General features: G+C 31.3%; 1 protein-coding gene across 2 annotated transcripts; it reads left to right on the top strand.

Moving 5' to 3' along the window:
* The first annotated feature begins 12,050 nt into the window (after nucleotides 1–12,050).
* On the top strand, nucleotides 12,051–17,468 carry LOC133699764 (uncharacterized). Of its 2 annotated transcripts, XM_062123205.1 has the most exons (8): nucleotides 12,051–12,289; nucleotides 13,244–13,295; nucleotides 13,895–15,573; nucleotides 15,660–15,741; nucleotides 15,902–15,968; nucleotides 16,392–16,577; nucleotides 16,682–16,742; nucleotides 17,003–17,468. In XM_062123205.1, the coding sequence occupies exons 3-8, from the start codon at nucleotides 14,055–14,057 to the stop codon at nucleotides 17,173–17,175; spliced, it is 2,088 nt and encodes a 695-aa protein (XP_061979189.1). In that variant the 5' UTR covers nucleotides 12,051–12,289; nucleotides 13,244–13,295; nucleotides 13,895–14,054; the 3' UTR covers nucleotides 17,176–17,468. The 2 variants fall into 2 exon arrangements, with proteins under 2 accessions (XP_061979189.1, XP_061979190.1); XM_062123206.1 differs by lacking the exon at nucleotides 13,244–13,295.
* The last annotated feature ends 2,162 nt before the right edge of the window (nucleotides 17,469–19,630 follow it).

Genomic DNA, 19,630 nt, shown 5'->3' on the forward strand with positions numbered 1-19,630 from the left:
ATGGTATTGTTACTAAACCCGACTACGTAAGTCAACCTTGAAACTTTCGGATCAACTACTTGTCTAGTTTAAGTTTAAAATTAACGCACGTGAGATTTGCTTTGACATAACCCAGTCGACTTTGTGACTCTAAAAACAATCCAAATGATTAGAAAAAAAATTTGATTTACTTTGAGATGGTGACATTGAATCAACTCGGGTATTGTAGCTTAACCTCCTAATATCGCGACACGACCATGGCCTCCACTAAGTTTAGCAATTTGTTTTTTAAAAAAAAAACTATTTTTTACTTAATGATATGATAACAAAAATAGACACTCATAAAATTGAGCACCAATCAAGTACCAAGATATTTGTTTGAGACTGTGATAATTCAAAGAAAGCAAATCAAAACAAGTTATGAAGAGTAATTTAAAACCAACCAAATGTTGAAGTATGAAATTACAACAAAAAAACAAAAAGATTCTATCAAAAGAAAAAAAATAGGCGATGAATTTTTTAAAAAAAAAAGAGGAAAAGAAAGGGTCAGATACAAGGGATCAACTTTAAAATCTATTGACATAACTCCTTAACTAACCCGAGTTTAAAATTAACTTGCGTAGAAGTTGCCATAATGTGATCCAATTAACTTGACAAATCCTAAAGCAACCCAAAATAACCAGTAAAAAACATGGTTTTGCATTTTTTTTTCTTCAAAATGACACTTTTTTTTAATATTAAAACAGTGACATATTGAATGGACATAAACTTCGCGACTTAATATGTTTAACCTGTGATCCAAATCATGGATTTCATTAAATTTAACAACTTTATTTTTTTTAAACCATTTTTTTACTTAATGATATAATAATAAAAATAAATGTTCATAAAATTAAGCACCAACAAAATATCAAGATGATCGTTTGAAATTACAATAAATTTATAAAAAGTAAATCAAAATTAATTATGATAACCAATTTAAAATTAACACAATACAGAAAGATGAGATTAAATAAAAAAACTAAAAAAATTTAATAAAAAATATAATTTAACAAAAAAAAATAGTTATAAACTATTTAAGCATTGATTAGTTTTAATAGTTCAAATTTGTCCCCTTTCTTTCTAAACATTTGTCCCCGTATTTTGTAAGCTTTGTCTTTGCCTCCCTTATCTTGAAATCCTAGCTTCCCCCCTGATCATAAACTACAATTGAAGAGATCCGTGGGTTGTTGAAAAGACTTGCATTGCTACTATTTGTACGATAGTGAAGGGAAGTTCAACATGATAACGACCTTTTGGAGTCCATATTGTGTTTCCCTTAGTTTCTTCATAGAAGCCTAGCTAATTAGACTAATCAATATGTAATCATTTCACTAACTTAATTTAGACACCTTCCACGAAACTGCTTCAACCACAACGATTTTTTAATGTAGAATTTTGAATTTCAATCATGATAGCTCCTCCTGGTGGATGTAAAATGGAAAAATGGTCAAATTATGTGAGCTAAACCTTTGCGTAATCGATCATCAAGCTGGATGGATGGGATTCCATTTCACAAAGTCTACTAGTTATATACCCGGTCAAATAAGCTTTTTCTATTTTTATTTTTGGATTCGAGAAAACTCCACTTTTTAAAATATATATTTTTATAGATTTAGATGAATGAATAAAATCTAAAACTTATAACACCATTGATCAATATAAAAAGATCAAATGAAATTTGCAATATAGAAAAGTGGCAACTTCTCGAGGTTCATAGTCATTTTGTTCCAAATAAGTACTAGAAAATTGGCAAAAAAAATAATGCAAATGTTAATGAAAATTATCTTATCAATATTTTTTTGACATAAATAGCAATGAAAAATTTATATCGATGATTGCTGATGAAAATTACAATAGAATTGCTCCAACAATAATTTTCGATAGAAATTCTAGTAGCATAGAGAAAATAAAAAAATATTAAAAATCCATCAAAAATATGACACTTCAATATTTTTTGACAAAATTATCGACAAACATTTCATTAAAAAAATTAAATGAAATAAAACACAACAATTCTCTTAATTTTCCCTCCACTTTCATCATCTTTTCTTTGCCCAAAAAAACACCAGCCCCTCTCTCCATTTTCTCACAAATCCAACCACCATCCTCATAAATTTGACTACCCTAAATTGTCATTGTCAACTTAAATCTATCAATAATGTTAGCATCCTCTCTTAATTCAATTTCTTGTGAAGCTTGGCTACACTAATTAGATAAGCAAATCTATCCTCTTTTTTTAATTCATTTATGTTTTAGATTAATTTATTAAAATTACTTTGTTTTATTTTTTAATTTGCTTGTATATTTAAGTATTTTACAACTTTTTCATAGAAAATTTTGTTATATTAATATATAATTTATATATTAAAGTTTGTTTGGTGAGAGACATACAATGTCGGCATGGTTGCAAAACATAGAAACGATGTTTCCACTCATCCTCCTCATAATAATCAATTGTGGTTGGAAGCTAAAGCAACTAATGAACTCGATAGGAATTAGGTTTATGGTATGCCTATGACATGAACCTGAGATATAAGGGCGGGTTATACTCTTTCAATGATAGTCACAAGGCAAGCATCATATGTCATTGATTAGATGATCATAGATAAAGTTTAGAAATGAATGAGTGAAGTGAGTGCACAACTGAAAAAAAAAAAAGAGCAGAAGTCAAATAAGAAAATAATAGAAAACGAAAGGAAATAAATGTATATTTGGCTTTATATTTTCTTCTCTCTCTTGGCGCTTCTGGTTCAACCTCTTTTTCTCCCCCTCCATCTTTTTTAAAATTTTAATATGTTTAAAAAAAATATTTTATGGAATTAATTTTAATATAATTATTGTAAAATAAGATTTTTTTTGTGAGTTTCTAGGATTATAATCCGAAATGCATTTTGGGATTATAACAACCAAAGAACACAAAAAAGTGTGACTGTTTTATTGAATTAGTTATTCCATTGACGATTTTGTCAGCAATGCTAGGTCATATTTTATCAAAAAACGTTATAGAAAATTTTGAATTTTTTCATGGAAATGCCAAAGAAAAATTTCATTGGTGTTTCCATAAAAAAATGGTAACTCATATTCCAACATGATAGGCACATAATAGGCAGCAAAATATTTCCAATGGGATTTGGAGACAGAATATTTCATCAGCACTTACAGGGAATTTGTAATTTTCATGGCTTTGCCATTTTTTTTCGCAGGGTAAAGGACGCCTCGTCCTATTCCATGCTGCACATGATTCATGAATGAATGAGAATCATCTTAGCTTTCCGACAATTAAATAGATGAAATCTTTTCCTTTATATCTCTTGCCTCTTCTCTTGATTGAAAAGACACAAGACAAGTGAAAGTAAAAACACAGAAGCCTTATTAATTTCCTCTAACCTCCATTGGTAGTTGGCTGTTGAGTAGTAATATAATTGCAAGCCCCTTTGTCTCGTAAATGGTCCCTCGCCAGTCTTTCGGAGATCCCCCAATTGATTGCTGTGTTCTGGTATTGAAGACTTTTGGCATCTTCAAGCAAAGGTATGGAGGTGGTGGGCAAGGTGGCATGGCGTAAAGTATTTGTCATGCACTTTAAACGCCCAACCATATAACTTACGGCCAAGTTCACTTCCCACCTACTTGTATCCAATAATTAAATCACACCTCATTCTCTTGCTTTCATCGTTGTTCATGCCTCAGATGATTTGGTTCATTGAACCCGCAAATCGCCAAAGGGGTGTCCTAAGATGATATTCTCTTACAAATGTAGGCACATTAATTAATTGACTTTTGCTAAAGGGATGCTGTCCTAAGATGTGATTCTCTTACTAATGCTAACACCGACATCTTTGTGATTGGTCAATCCATTCCCTAGAGCCACACAAGATGGCAAGATGATTTTATTTCGATTTCCATTATTAGAATCTTCAACCCACATATTCGAGTCTATAATAAAAAATACTCAATTTAACAACACTGTAATAAATCGCATTATCCTATGCTGCATGTCTCCCTAGGGTATATTACATGCTTGACTCTATCAAAATAAATGTGTAGTGGACTGAGGAATGTATCTGATTTTGTTTCCTTTTCAACGCATGGATTTATATTTGATTTTCAGTTTACAACTCCTCCAGTCGTCCCAAGTATTAGTAGTTTTATTTATCTAAGTGAACCTTCAGCCAATATCATGAATTACATTTACGAGTTGTTTAAAGTTTTGAAGAGAATTTTAAAAGATTTACGAAGGGAACTTGTGGATTATTCTTTCTTTAACTTTCCTACCTGAAAGTAAACGCATGCAGGACCACTTCCTCCTTTTCGTCTGTACTTATTCCAATCTGCACTTCTGCAGATATTACATTAGGAGCATCATAGCAAAGCGCTAGATCATGTGGTTTGCACTTGTATCACAAGTAGATATTGTCAGATTATATACGTTTGTGTGGGTGCAGATTACAGGATTGTACAAGAGAGAGCTGTTTGGTATTGGAATCATAACATACATGATGTGAAAACAGCCCTAGGGACCCTCCTGTGATCGTCACACATGCTTAACTTTGAAGATTTGAGCACATGTAGGTGATAAAGTTTTCACTCATCAAAGATTTGATCATTTTTACTTGATCACGCCCACTGCCATTAAGGAAGTACAAAATTGTACTATATAATCTCTTTTTTTCAGCCAAAAGAGGCATGATGACACCTCTCTGATCACCACATGAACATGTTATTTTTGTTAGTACATATGGTTCACGTAATATGCCTCGAAAAAGAATGGGCGTGCAGCCCAATATTTGCGAAAAAACTTTATGGGTTTTGGAGAAAAGAGAATGTTCCTTTGAAACTCACCTGGTTTTGTTCCATAAGATCAGTGGTCCATTAAAATCTGGACCACAAGGCATCAAGCTGTCATGATAATTTGCCATGGTTCTCAAGAAGTGGACTAGCAGTGGATTGCACATGACGAATTGACGAAAGAAAAGGCATACTCAGAAATTTTACAAGCCAAGGAAGTGCATGTCCTAGCTATAATGCTTGAGGCAAATGGGGTCGGACTTTGTGCCTAAATCAGTGCATAAAATTTAATTCAGGCACTTTAGGCAAATGGGATTTTAGTTCTTTAACCATACCTTTTCCTTTTGAGAATTATTTTGCCACCAAGTATTGCCTTTGGGCATGGCATTGTTGTTGAGCCTCAACTCTCAACTCTCAACTCTCAACTCCAACCCGGTGGGCTCTTAAGTAGTCTAAACCCAAAATCAAACTACAGATTGAGAACTAAGATTGGTTTGACGAAGGCCTAGGCCACGTCCAACTAAGAATTATAAAAAGGTATAGCACTATTCCCATGTCCTCCCTCTCAACAAGTCTACTGATCCTCAATTTTTTGAGGGAGATGTTTTTGTTCCCTTGAATAAATAAAAAAATGTAATCACACTCGAAGCTCTAATCATCCATCATCTAGCACACAGGTTACTCTTATGAGCCATTGATTCAAGGTTTGACCCAAGCCATGTCAATAAAAAAAAAAAATTCAAAGCAATGTCATTTTAAGTTTTCTTTGAATAGGAGATGTTTGACCCAATAATTTCATGGGTTTCTCTCTCTTTTTAAATTTATCCTTCTTCAGATCCAAACCTAAATCAAAATTAAAATCTAAATAGTAGAAAGGGAAAGAGGGTTTTTGCATGTTAAGGATGGATCTGGTGGGGGAGAGGATTAGAGTAGTTTGAATAATCTCTTTGTAATAGAGTTTTTATAACAAAAAATCAAGCTTTTTTCTTAGTTTCAATTTAGTTTTTTGGTGTTGATAGCCGGGTAAGTAAGAGTTTTGGGTGTGTGGATTTTTAGCATGTTGGTGCTAAAGAGAATAAGGAATTTTAAAATCAACTTATATATTAGAGCAATTGGAAATTGTTTTTAAATAAAAAAACAGAAATGGAAAGAACAACTCTGCTATAAAATATAGAGTTCTTGTTGTTTTGGTGAAGTCAATTCATAGAACAACTAGATGCATTGGTAGGAGATGGAAGAACGTTTGGCCATAAGAAGTATATTAATTATCACAACTAGAAATGCATTGGTAGGATGAAGGGCATCATGTGACGAAACTGAATCTAGAGGAGACACTTCGGTCTTTTCCTTTGGCATGGTTAGTTAAAAATCTTAAAGATACTAGATAAAAATAGATTTAGTTAAAAAAATAAATTTATAAAAATAAATTTATTTATAAAATAAACAGTCATTATGAGGAAGCTTGAGTCACGAGTCGGTGAGGAAGCTTGAGTCACGAGTCGGGTTAACCCGAGTCAACCTAAGAATAAAAATTATTATCATAGTTTTACAACCCGATTCAAGGGTCGACCTGAGTGAGGCCGGAGTCATGAGTGGGGTTGATCGTTGACCCTAATCAATATAAAAAAAATAGTTTTTATCATAATTTTAAAATCCTATTCAGGAAATCGACCCGAGATAAGGTCTCGGTCATATATCAAGAAAGTCAATATAAATAAAAATAGTTATAGTTATAGTTTTAAAACTTGATTTGAGGGTTATCTTGGGATAAGGCTCGGGTCATAAATCAGAAAGGTTAACACGGGTTAACTCGGGTTAACATATGGATAAAAGTATTTATTATCATAATTTTAAAACCCGACTCGGAAGTCAACCCGATACGATGTTTAGGTCACGGATCGAAAGGGTCAACCCGGCTGACCTAATTGTTTTTTAAATAATCAAAGCACCTTATTTTGACCAAAAGATTTTTCAAAAACATTAATGGGTTTTTTAATCATGTTTTATACTAGATTGACTTAGAGTTTTTGACTAACTAAGATCGATTCAGTCTTTCCTCCATTTGTTTTTCTTAAGCATGGATTAATTCAGACCTCTGGTCAACTCGTCAAGTTAGTTTGGTTTTATAACTAAGGTTATTATTATATTATTAATTTTAGCTTTCAATATAAACTAAACTAAGAAAAATAATATCCAATTATTTTTTTTAAATATGTAAGTTTGACAATAATACATATTAAGAATAAAATAGATTTTTTTATATTTTTATTTTGTTTTATTCACCATAATTAAACAGAATACAAACATAATTATTTTATCTTACATCACTACCAAACATAATTATATTTTTATTTTCTTTTTTTTTTTATCTTGTCTCATCTGTCTTCACTGCCTTTATCTTTTCTGTCTTGGGATAGCAATCGAATGCTACCTTAGGGACACGAATCCAATCGAAAGTTATGTGAAGCTTTCAGAAGATGTAGGGATTGATTTGTTGGAGAAATAAGAGTTTTGGGTGTGTGGTTTTTTAGCACCAGGGTTAGTTGGTGATGTTTTCTTGCACATGGATGGGATAAGTATCTGGATTCCAACGATGAGAGAAGAAAAAGGGTGCTGGCTAGTTTTAAAAAAAAAAATGATGGAAAAGTTATAATATTTAATATAATGGTATTGTTGTCATTAAATGAAATATAATGACAATCCTCTAAATAATTAGATATTTTTTATTAATTTTTTTTTGTCAGGTGTTAAGTTAAAACACGTATAAAGTTTGAGATGTAAATTGTAATTTTTCAAAACTTGATAGACAAGTATAATTTTGACTAAACTATAAGATGTTAGGGGTAATTCTTCATTTTAAATAAAATTATAACATTCTTTTAAAAACATTAGAAAGCTTTATTTTTGTGTGACCATGATCATTTTAAAAAAAAAACTTATTAGGTTTCTTTCATGTGAGCATCTATTTTTGTTATTATATAATTAAATAAAAAAATAGTTAAAAAAAACAAAGTTATAAAACTTAGTCAGGTCACTGACACGAGTTGTGTGATAGGTTAACTGAAGTTAACCTGGATCGATCCAAGATGTCTCTATCTCAATATTAAAAAAAATATCATCTTCATTTTTTTAAGTCAAACCAGGTTTTTATCAATTGTTCGTGTTTTGAACCTGTCAAATCAATTGAGTCACTTTGGATCGAATATCTTAATCTATTTTTGTTTCTTAACTTCACAACTTAGTATTTAGTAAGCATTAACAATTTTTTTTTAATATTTATTAGCACATATGATTCTTTATTTAATTTATTTAACAAGAACATCAAGTTTTGAATTTATAATTAATACTTTTCTTGCAATTAAAAACATGTTAGCGATGTCTGCATATTACTTGTTGGCGATGTAATCTTTTTTATTCCAACCCAAACATAACATGGGTGAACTAACTAGTTTTAACTAAATTTTTTTAAACACTATTGTAAGCAACTTTTAAGCGAGATTGGCTCAAATTAACCTACAAAACTAAAAGAATCAAGGTTTTTTTATGGTGCTTTATTATTCATATAAATAATGACACACCTTAATATATATATATATATATATATATATATATATATATAATTTTTTAAAAACAAATCCAAGCTTCAACTCAGTTTGTCAAGTGCATGAGACAACCTTGACGTCATGTGTTCGAGCACTGGCTAACGTAAAAAAATTTTCAATATGACAGACAACATGGTGTCTATCACATTTTTTCAAAAAAATAAGGGGTAAACGATATGTTGTCTACCTCTTTAATAATAATAATAATAATAACTTAAAAAAGGGTCAGACATGTGAGCTTAGCCTTTTAATGTCCTTTCCCTCCTTTTTTTTTCTTTGTTTTTGTTTTTTTACACTTTTAAGAAAAATTTACCAAATTCATTTACTTTTTAGTTTTGACATAGTTCTTAAATATTATTATATTTTTTTTGAATTTTATTTTTCTCAATTAGTACGTATATGATTTGAAAATAACAATATTAATAATAAAATGTTCATGAAAATTTAAATGAACTTGGTCTTTTATTATTAAAATCTTCAAATTAACTTTGAACATGATTTTATCAGATTTATAATTTTTTTTAGCTTTCTATCACACAAAAACACGAACATACTATCTTAATATTATTTGTTAACTTGCTTTAACAATTATAAAACAATTTTCTTTAAACAGAAACAATTATTCAAATTAAAAATATTGGTCTGACTAAAATAAACAACATATACATTAATAAAAAAAAACTTATCTTAATGAAGAAAACATTTCAAAACAAGTGTATTTTTAAATTTAATAATAATATCAAATAACTTCTTGAGACCAATATTTTTTTTTATGTTTAAAAAAGTTTAATTTGTTCAGTATACAAACTAGTTTTATCTAAGAGTCTCATCATTAAGAGCTTAAATAGAATAATTTCAACTTTCTAAGACAAAATGCTTGAACTTACTTCACAATTATTAACAAAAACCTAAAAGAAGAAGATAAATTATTGTACAACAAGATATAGAACTCTATTTATTGTAATAGTATAATGCAAAATTGCCCTTGAGCCATAAAACCTTTGAACTAGGCATTAAGAGCAAGATGGTTTTTTTATAATGATAAAATTGTCTTTTAAAAATTATACAGGGTTAGATTGGTCTCTTTTTTTTTTTGCATGATAACATTACTAATTTAACCCTAGAATAAAAAAAAATTAGATTATCTTTCATTTGGAGATGTTTTGGTCTTTTCATTTTTTTTAAATAGATAAATTATTTTACTGCCCTTGAAAACAACATCAAATAAGCTCTCTTAAAAGAGGCCTTTTGGTACTCTTACAATGATTTTTTTTTTTTGTGTAATATCAAGTTAACTTAGGAGAATTTTATTTTAATAAATGTTAAATATTAAAAAACAACTTGTTAGACAACCCTATGCCTTTTGAGGGGCACTTATAAGGTTGTTCAACCATCAAAAGCTATTTTTCATGATGACATTTGAATCTTCTCAGTGCCCCCTCCACGATGGGGCGTGGCGTGTTCCAAAAGCCCTCTTGGTTCGGCTCTAACGACCTTTTTTCCCATTTCTTCTCTCTCTTATCCTAGATTTCCACATCAGCCCTTTAAGAATTTTAGAACAACCTTTTAATTTTGTTAATCCTTTAGATTTGGTTTATTTTTTTAATTATAATTTGTTTTTATCTTGAATCATTTATAAAATTGAAATGCCTTTTCAATTTCATCTCTCTGTTTTTTTTTCATCTCTCAAATTTGGTCTCCGTTCTTTTAATTGCTATTAGTTTTGTTTCATATCATTTTTTAAATTGATTTTACCTTTATAATTTCATCCTCTTTTTTTTTCTATTAGATTTATCCTTAATATTTTGATTTCTATTTTTCTTACTTTGGAAAATTTTCTAAATTTAATTTTTTTCCTGTTTTATCCTGTAAAAAAAATTGGTTAGGAATTGAGTTTTTTAGTTGCATCCAAGTCTAGAATTTCATGAGTTGCAAATTTTAGAAGTTAACCTAAGTTTTATAAAGTTCACCCAAATATTCCCTCCCTTTCTTTAAGCTCATGGTTTTCCACTTTAATTCTTTTTCATTTATTCAATTAGAGGCCAAGATCTATTATTTTTATTTATTTTCTTTCAATATAATTTTTCATTGATTTTTAAAAAGACCTCGGTTATATCGGGTCTTTTTATTTTTTATTCTTTATTGAGTTTTTTTTACTAATTTTTGAAATTGATATTCTTTTCTTGATTCCATCATTTGATATTTGAATTTATTTTTTAGAATTTATAAAATTAAAATTCCTTTTCAATCTCATCCCTTTTAACATTTTAATCTTTCAAATTTAATCCCCATTGTTTCATTGTTATTTTTTTATTTGATATAAATTCCTGAATTTATTGTTTTTATAATTTCATCATCCTTAGATTTTGTTTTTGTCAAATTTCATCCATGTTTTTTTGTTGATTTTTTTTACATTGGTAAATGTTTTACATTAATGTTTTTTTTATTCAATCATTCAATGTTAAATTGGTTGAGAATTGAGATTTTTGATTGAGTTTAGGTCTAGGATTTCATGGGTTGTAGATTTTAAATAGAGATTAACCCAGGTTTGAGATGTTCGCTGAGGTTTTCTTGTTATTTTTTTTTGAGCTCATGTTTTTTAAGTTTCTTCCTTTAACATTTATTCAATTGGAGACTGGGTTTTATTTTATTTATTTATTTGTTTTCTATAAAATTTTTCATTTATTTTTAAAATAATCTAGGTTGTTTCAGATTTTTTTAAAAACTTTTGTTCTTTCACATTTGATTGGATGGAACCTTTGCTTCGTCATCTATTTTTTTTTAATTTTAACCATTTTTTCCCCAGTTCCTATGAATTTTCTTAAATAAAATTGTTCCATATATTAGTTTTTTTTTCAGATAAGATCTACACTCCAAAATCCAAATCATATTTTTTTAAAATTATGTTCTTTAACGATAAAAAAATATCTCGGCAGAACAATATAACACCAGCCCACAAATCTATTATTGACAATCAATGCAATCTTCAGCCTTTAAAATTCTGCTAATTTCTTCACAAGCTTTCTTTTATTTAACATATTTATCCATAAAGTCAATTTCCATCATCATAAAAGTATAACAAGTGGTTGCAAGAAATTAGTAGTTTTGGTATTATTATTTCCATATTTTTCGTATTTGTACTCATCAAAGAAATTATAAAAAATTTCATGTATCTATACTATGAGTTTATTTATTTATATATATATATATATATATATATATATATATATATATTTTATAGTTTTACTTAAAAGTAAATCTATACATATACCAACATTTATACCATATCTTATTTTATAATTACATGTGACAAATATGAAGAAGATAACTTATTTATCAATTAAAAAAATAAAAAAATACACTTTTTTTATCAAGTCATGTACTTTAAAATATAATACCATTGCACTTTTTTAATAAAATATCAATTAATTATTTATTTATTTTTGTGTTTTTAAAAAAATTGAATTGAATTTATTTTTTTTACTTTAAATTAATATTTTTTTGATATTTTTAAATTATTTTGATGTGTTAATGTAAAAAATAATTTTTTAATATATTTTAAATAAAAAATATTTTAAAAAGTAATGGGAATCATACTTCTAAAACGCTGCGTATTAAATTATACTTACCGGAGAAAACCGCATCTCTGGCGTCCTTCCGTCTCTTTTTTGTGTTCCCTAGTCTATCTGGGTTTCTTTAGTTTCCTTCTCCTTGTGAATACCCCTCCACATGGAGTATCGCCGCCTCTCTCAAAACTTAACTTAGCGAAGCTCCCAACTCTCCACTGCCTTTATTTTCTCACAAAGTAAAAAAACCTACCATAGGAGTTCTACTTCCTGCTTCATTGCATTGATTTCTTTGAAAGTTCTGGCATGGTCGAGGTAATTCTTTATTTATTTATTTTACTTTGGTAATAAAATGGCATTGTATCTTCAGCTATCAAATTGTTTTTCACCCTTCTTATGACAGTGGGTTGTTTTAGTTTTCTATATAAGATGTTTATCATGATATATGCTTGTTACTCCAGTTGTTTTGGATTTATGGCTGGCCTTGGTTATTGTCTCATTTTTTTCCCCATGTTTCGTGGGATTTATGTGAATCTTAATCTGGAATAATCATTTCTTGGCTATAAATAGCTGTTTCTTCTTGTGGGAATTGGAAAAGTCTGAAACTGTTTTGGCTTTGCTGGCAGTCAGAGCTAAGTTTTTAGGCCTAATGGTGCTGTATTAATGTTTACCGATGCATCTAGTTCCTGGTCTCATATATTGGTTCATGTTAGAAAACATTACCATCGCTCACAACCGAGAGTGTCTTCTATTTTTCTTTTTATTTCTTTATGGGATTAGCAATATGAAAATCCATTTGCCTTTTCGATTGGATTTTTCTGTTAAAACAATTGAACAATCTTCATTGGAGTGTGTTTTTTTTTTTTTTTTTTTTTTGCCTTCGTTTTGTTAGAACAACGTCCCCTGTCGTCGAATAGTGGAATATAAAGTTTTGACATTATTGGAGAGCCATTATCCTTTGTTAACACAAACCAAATCCATTTTACCTTTTCACTTTTCACTATCTACGTGTCTTACCCTTTGCTTTTATAATGTGAGTCTGCATTTATCTAATTCTTGTCTTCCTTTATCCCCCTCTTTAATACAGAATTCTAGTGCATTCAAAGTAAAAGAATTGGTTATTGTTGTATTAATGTGCATTATGTTTGATAAAGGAAGGTAAATTGATTAACTGGATGACAGTACCTGGTAGTGGTATTGCTGATTTTGTGGATGTTTCAAGATAATCTGATAAACAATGTTTGATAATTAGTTTGTGTTGCTCTGTAGGGTAGGAGACAGTTGGAGTGGCGCTTGCCTTAATCCCTGGATGAGCAATTAGGTAGTCTAAACTCATATAATTAGAGGGAAAATAATAGAACTTTGATCACTTCGCTAAAGTACTTGAAGGATGTTGTTTTGCCTTTTTCTTTCTCGTTTTGCAGCCAATATTCCTATAAATGGTAGAATTTTCAAGTGCACTTAAGTATCTTGTTTGACTCCTGCAAAACACCGAGAATCCACATAATATACTTGATGGATGATAGGTGATGCTAGACAAGTGTAAGTCCTCTAGAAGGGATGTCTTCTAGGCTCATGTATAAAAGACATGGTGGACGATTGATGGCTGAAACTCCAATTTCAAGAATTTGTTTCTTGATTTATTTGTTATCCAGAATTCTGTATAATGTTCTCATTTGTCTTTCTAATTCATATGATGAGGAATACAAGTCACTCAATATTTTCTTTTTGATAATTGAAATTACATTAGCTAAAGGCACAAAGTAGGAGATCACCCTGCTACAAAAGCATACAAACAGGAAATAATCCATAAAACATCAGATACAAATAATTGTTAAAAGATACTCCATGATTGTGTTAGTGGAATTTTTCTTTAATTCACTTCATACTCATCTTCAGATCCTATTTCCACACTTGCAGGAATCTAATGAAAAGAGAAGTGATACATGGAGAAATAGGATATGGGGAAGCTAATAAAGTTAAGGAAAATAGTGGAAAAACGATCTTTATTTGAAAACACCAAGGGTTTTAACATACTAATTATATCTAATCTTTGAAAGCAAAATACAAGATAACCTCCATGTTAGCATCCATTTTTGAGAGTGGTAACGAGGGCATGGATATGACCAAGGAAGCTCCAGAAGTACCCTCATCACGGAAAAGAAAAGTGAGACAAAGAAATAGGAGGAGAAATAATCAACAGGATAGTGATCCAGCTCATAAACAGGCTGAGGAAGGTGGCTTACCAAGTACTTATAATTTGAATAATGTCTCAACTGTATGCTTATCAGATGAAAGAAACAGAGAAGCAGTTTTTTTATCAGATAATGGTGAAACAAAACTTGTGAACAAGGGCATGGAAACAAGCACGGAGTCTCTAGAAGTACCTTCTTTGCGAAAAAGAAAAGCAAGAAAAAGAAGCAAGAGGAGAAATAATCAACAGGATAGTGATCCAGCTCATAAGCAGGCTGAGGAAGGTGGCATGGTGATAACTCATAATTTGAATAATGTCTCAACTGTATCTTTATCAGATGAAAGAAACAGAGAAGCGGTTTTTCTATCAGATAATGGTGAAACAAAACTTGTGAACAAGGGCATGGAAACAATCAAGGAGTCTGTAGAAGTACTGTCTTTGCAAAAAAGAAAAGCAAGAAAAAGAAGCAAGAGGAGAAATAATCAACAGGATAGTGATCCAGCTCATATGCAGGCTGAGGAAGGTGGCATGCTGAGTACTTGTAAAATGAATAATGTCTCAACTGTATGTTTATCTGATGAAAGAAACAAAGAAGCAGTGTTTTTATCAGATAATGGTGAAACAAAACTTGTGAACAAGGGCATGGAAACAAGCAAGGAGTCTCTAGAAGTACCTTCTTTGCGGAAAAAAAAAGCAAGAAAAAGAAGCAAGAGGAGAAATAATCAACAGGATAGTGATCCAGCTAATAAGCAGGCTGAGGAAGGTGGCTTGCCAAGTACTAATAATTTGAATAATGCGTCAATATCACATGAAACAAACAGAGAAGTTGCTTTGTTATCAAATAGTGGTAAAACAGAACTTGTGAACAAGGGCATGGGAACAACCAAGGAGGCTCCAGAAGTACCTTCTTTGCAAAAAAGAAAAGCAAGACGAAGAAACAGGAGAAGAAATAATCAACAGGATAGTGATCCAGCTCATATGCAGGCGGAGGAAGGTGGCAAGCTGAGCACTTATAATTTGAATAGCGTGTCAACTGTATGTTTATCAGATGAAACAGACAGGGAAGTGGTTTTTTTATCAGATAAAGGTGAAACAAAACTTGTGAACAAGGGCATGGAAACAACCAAGGAGGCTTCAGAAGTACCATCTTTGCAAAAAACAAAAGCAAGACGAAGAAACAGGAGGGGAAATAATCGTCTGGATAGGGAAACATGTTCTGCTTCTCTTGCTATTCGTGGCAAAGAGAATGTACCCCCTGAGAGTTTATCTTGCTTACTAGAAATAACACCCATATGTCTTGTGAGGAAAAAACTACTTATTCTTGATATAAATGGGGTGCTTGTGGATATAGTGTCACCTCCTCCAAAGGGCCATATAGCAGATATAAAGATTGCAAAAAAAGCAGGTGAGTTTTGAAACTTTAATAACAGTTACTTGAATGCTTTTTCACTCCAATTAATTAAATCTAATTGGCTTGCTTTCTTGTATCAGTTTTTAGAAGACCCTTTTGCTTTGATTTTCTAAAGTTCTGCTTTGAGAGATTTGAAGTGGGCGTTTGGTCCTCAAGAACTAGGTACTCTTTTACCTACTTCTTATTCTAATTGAATCTCTTTTTAATGTGGAATCATTTTTTATTTATTTTGCTCATAAGATAAACATTTTGTTTTCCTTAGTATACTGGGAATTTTTTTTGTGAGCTACAGGTGACCACTAGACATCTTGATTTTTTGTAGGAAGAATGTTGATAGAGTGGTTGAGTTTGTGATGGGAGATATGAAGAAAAAGTTGCTGTTTTGTTGGGTAAGCACTTTTTTAAGTCTTGTATTTCCTTTTTGTTCACGCTTTTCCGTAAAGTCTGCAAGACAATATGCAAGTTTGATTCTTGCATTAGCAAATTTGTTTCCACCTCCCTGTTTCAAGCTCCTTTTTTTTTTAAAAAAAATAAAATTAGTTTCCCTTTTTAATGAACTATTCTTACCAGCATATGAGTTTGTCAAAGTCTAAAGTGTATCGTTTTTTAAATAGACAAGTGGAAAACATTCTTATCATTGGATGACTTGAATGTTTTCTAGTTTCCTTTTGGTGGGTATGATTCTGCAAAATATCGTAGGATAGGGATGAGTAGCAGAAATTTATACTCAACTAGTTATCGTATCCTTTCAAAATCACCCTACAGTCGACGCGTACACAGATTCTTAAGATGCTCACTCTCATTTCTATTAGGATCTATCCAAATGCACTGCAACACAGTTCTGTACTCTAGAAAACAAGCATAAACCCTTGGTTTTTAAGGAACTGAGGAGAATTTGGGAAAAAGATGATTCTGAACTTCCATGGGAGAAGGGAGATTATAGTGAATCAAATACGATGTTATTGGATGATTCTCCTTACAAAGCCTTGCTTAATCCTGTAAGTATTTGTAATTATTTTTTCTTCGTTTAGGCTGGTTATCTTAATTTTCTTACAGTTTTTTGATCAGATGATCTAATGCTTGTATTGGACTTAAATTGTAGGCACACACTGCAATCTTCCCTTATCCGTACCAGTTTCAGAACAGCAATGATAATTCTTTAGGTAAGTAACTTTTTGACGCAGTGCCATGCAAATGTTCTTCAACTGTTGTTTCTGATTTATGTTGGATGAGGCTTATACTGAAGACCCAGCAGATATCCTGACTTGGACTATGCTACTTGTGCCCTTTGTGAATTGCGTAATCTTCTAGATTTAAATGTCTTTAGCTTAGCCAGAAATTCATATATGAAAATGGAAATGTGAAGTTTATCATAAAACGCTGACTAGGAAAATGATTAAGAACAGAATCCAATTCATGGCAGGTGCTGGAGGTGATCTAAGGGTTTATCTGGAAGAATTGGCAGCAGCTGATAATGTGCAGGAATTTGTAGAACACCACCCATTTGGTCAACGAGCTATCTCTCAAAGAAGTCCGAATTGGGGCTTCTTCCTCAAGGCTATCAGATCAGTGTGTCCTGTACAAGTGACAAGATAACGTGAGTCTCTGCTAACATTCAGTATGGTTTCGCTAGCTCAATATTTAGAGAGCACGGGAGAAAGAACAGGGCATGGCTTTCATCAAGGTTTCAAATTGCTAACTAGGAATCAAATGAGTGACTTTTTTCCTAAATTAGCTTCAAGAATAGAACAGGTCGATTCTTTATATTTTTTGAAAAAGGGGTTTTTCATTTTGAGAAGGTTTTATGAGCTCTAATTATCATGACTAAATAGTATTTGTGAGACCAAATTTTGATATGGTATGTGAAATTTACGTTGTATTTTATAGCATATTAACTTGCATTGATCCAAGGGCAATGAGGATATGAACAATTGAACCTACACATTGGAATTTCTTTTTTTTATACAATTTTCAATCTCATTCCACCATTTTCAGATATGAACAATTGAACCTGAGACCTCCAAGTGGAAATTTTCAGTTTTAACCATTAGATCTTCCTCTTGAGACAGGTTCAGTGAAACGTTGACATGAGCAATGCAAATTGCAAAGGCTAAGCATAGGATATGCTTGGTAATCGTTTGTCAGTTGCAAATTGCAAGATGTTTGAGCCTATCGCTGTAGGGTTATTGAGGTTTCATTTCTTCCTCTGGATAATTTTTGTATGTGTTAAACATTAGGGGCTAACACTAGCCTCTGCATAGGTCCTCTTCCATTTAGTGAACAAATAGAAGCATTAAACTTGCAAATTTCTTGAACAAATTCGACTGCCTCTGTTGAATGAGACATGCACCGATGAAGTCTTCATAAACCTTTCAAGCAAAAGGGAAGCCATGCATTTTCTTAAGATTTTACCCGCCATGTCGTCTCTAAATTCTACCAATTCATTTCATTGAAACCTTCCACCATTTTTTTATATTGATAGGGTTTGTATTATACTAAATATTAAAATGTGTGGGATATTCATTGTAGATGCCATAATTGTTCACGCACACACAAATCATTGTGAATGGCCTTGTTTATTATTTTACAATTAATTTTGATCCTTCAAATTTTATTTCAAGATCATTATTGTATGGAGGAAATAATTACCTGGAATTATTCCTAAGGAAAGGATTTTAGCCATGACAAAAGGTACCGGGATACGAATTCTTTTTTTATAAATGGTAGCATAAGTGAGTTTATACTGAGTTAGTAAAGTCTGTTTATAAGCAACACTAAGAGCATGAGTGGTTTTGTGAGATGTTTAGATGGTATTGATCCTTTAGCTATGCAATTAAACCAGCTATTACATCAACTAAACCTTCAGTAGTTAATCTAATTTTTCTGTTGATTTGAGTGTGATTTGAGTATATCATTTCTAAGTCATAACTCTGTCAATGGTATTAATCCAATGCATGCTATTAATTTCTAGATTAGAGATTTTTATGACATTCTATAGGTTTTGATTAGAGGATTTATCCTAGTAATCAAATTTTAAATAAGCAATATGTTGTTTCAAGTCTTTGATTTTTTTTTTTATTTCAAACTTGAGATATGCAGTTGTGGGTTCTGACAATAGGATTTTTTTATGCCCTATTAAGGAATTTTTACAGAGAATAGGTTTTTCTGTCCATTTCTCTAGTTAGTGAAGTAGAACACCTATTAGAGTTGTGACTTAGATTTATGGTATTGAGATAGGTACCAAGGAGATCTTGTTTTTTCTAACATTAGACTTTTTTTTGTGAGCACATTCATACTCATCCCAGAAAGGATTTTAGTCGTACAATTTTCACATTTTTGCAACCTTATGATCCAGAAGATATAGAACTCAATGATGATCGCAATAGTAAAAAGATTTCCCAGACAGAAACTCAAGCCAAAATTCAAGGAGAACTTATGTTCGATGCTGTGAATGAAATATTAGTCAACAAATTACCACCCGAAAATTCTTCCAAACAGTGGCTATGGTGAAAAATGATGGCTGGGAAGAAACACAGAGGGCAGCAGCTACTGGGAGAGTTGTGCCCGGAGATAGATAGGCTACAAGGTACGCTTCGCCTTTTTGACGATGAAGATGACAATTCAAGAAGCATCCGACGTGAAGATAAGATGCATCAGAGAGATCACCGGACCACTTGCCATGATGAAACTCAAGGAATGTAGAGCGTTTGATCTTTAAGGACTTGTAACTGAGGTGATAACCAGTGAGATGATTGGCTGACAGGGAAGGTTAGCTGGGCATCACAGGCAACTGTTTCCAAAATAATATATATAAATTTCAACATCATCTTTTTAGTCAGTCCCTCCCACTGATGTTCCAATTTTAGGAAAAATCAAAACAATTCATCAAGTATAAATTAGCTTTATGGTAGCATGTAAATCTTCAAAAGAAGCTTAAATATGAATTAAAGTGTGTGTATGCAAGTATCCTTAACCTTACGAGTGTGACGTCCAGCCATGCTTTTATGATTACTTTCCAAGGGAAATAAGGACACCAAAAAACATTGCACAC

This window comes from Populus nigra, chromosome 7, assembly GCF_951802175.1.
Source record: "Populus nigra chromosome 7, ddPopNigr1.1, whole genome shotgun sequence".
Classification (NCBI taxonomy): Eukaryota; Viridiplantae; Streptophyta; class Magnoliopsida; order Malpighiales; family Salicaceae; genus Populus; species Populus nigra.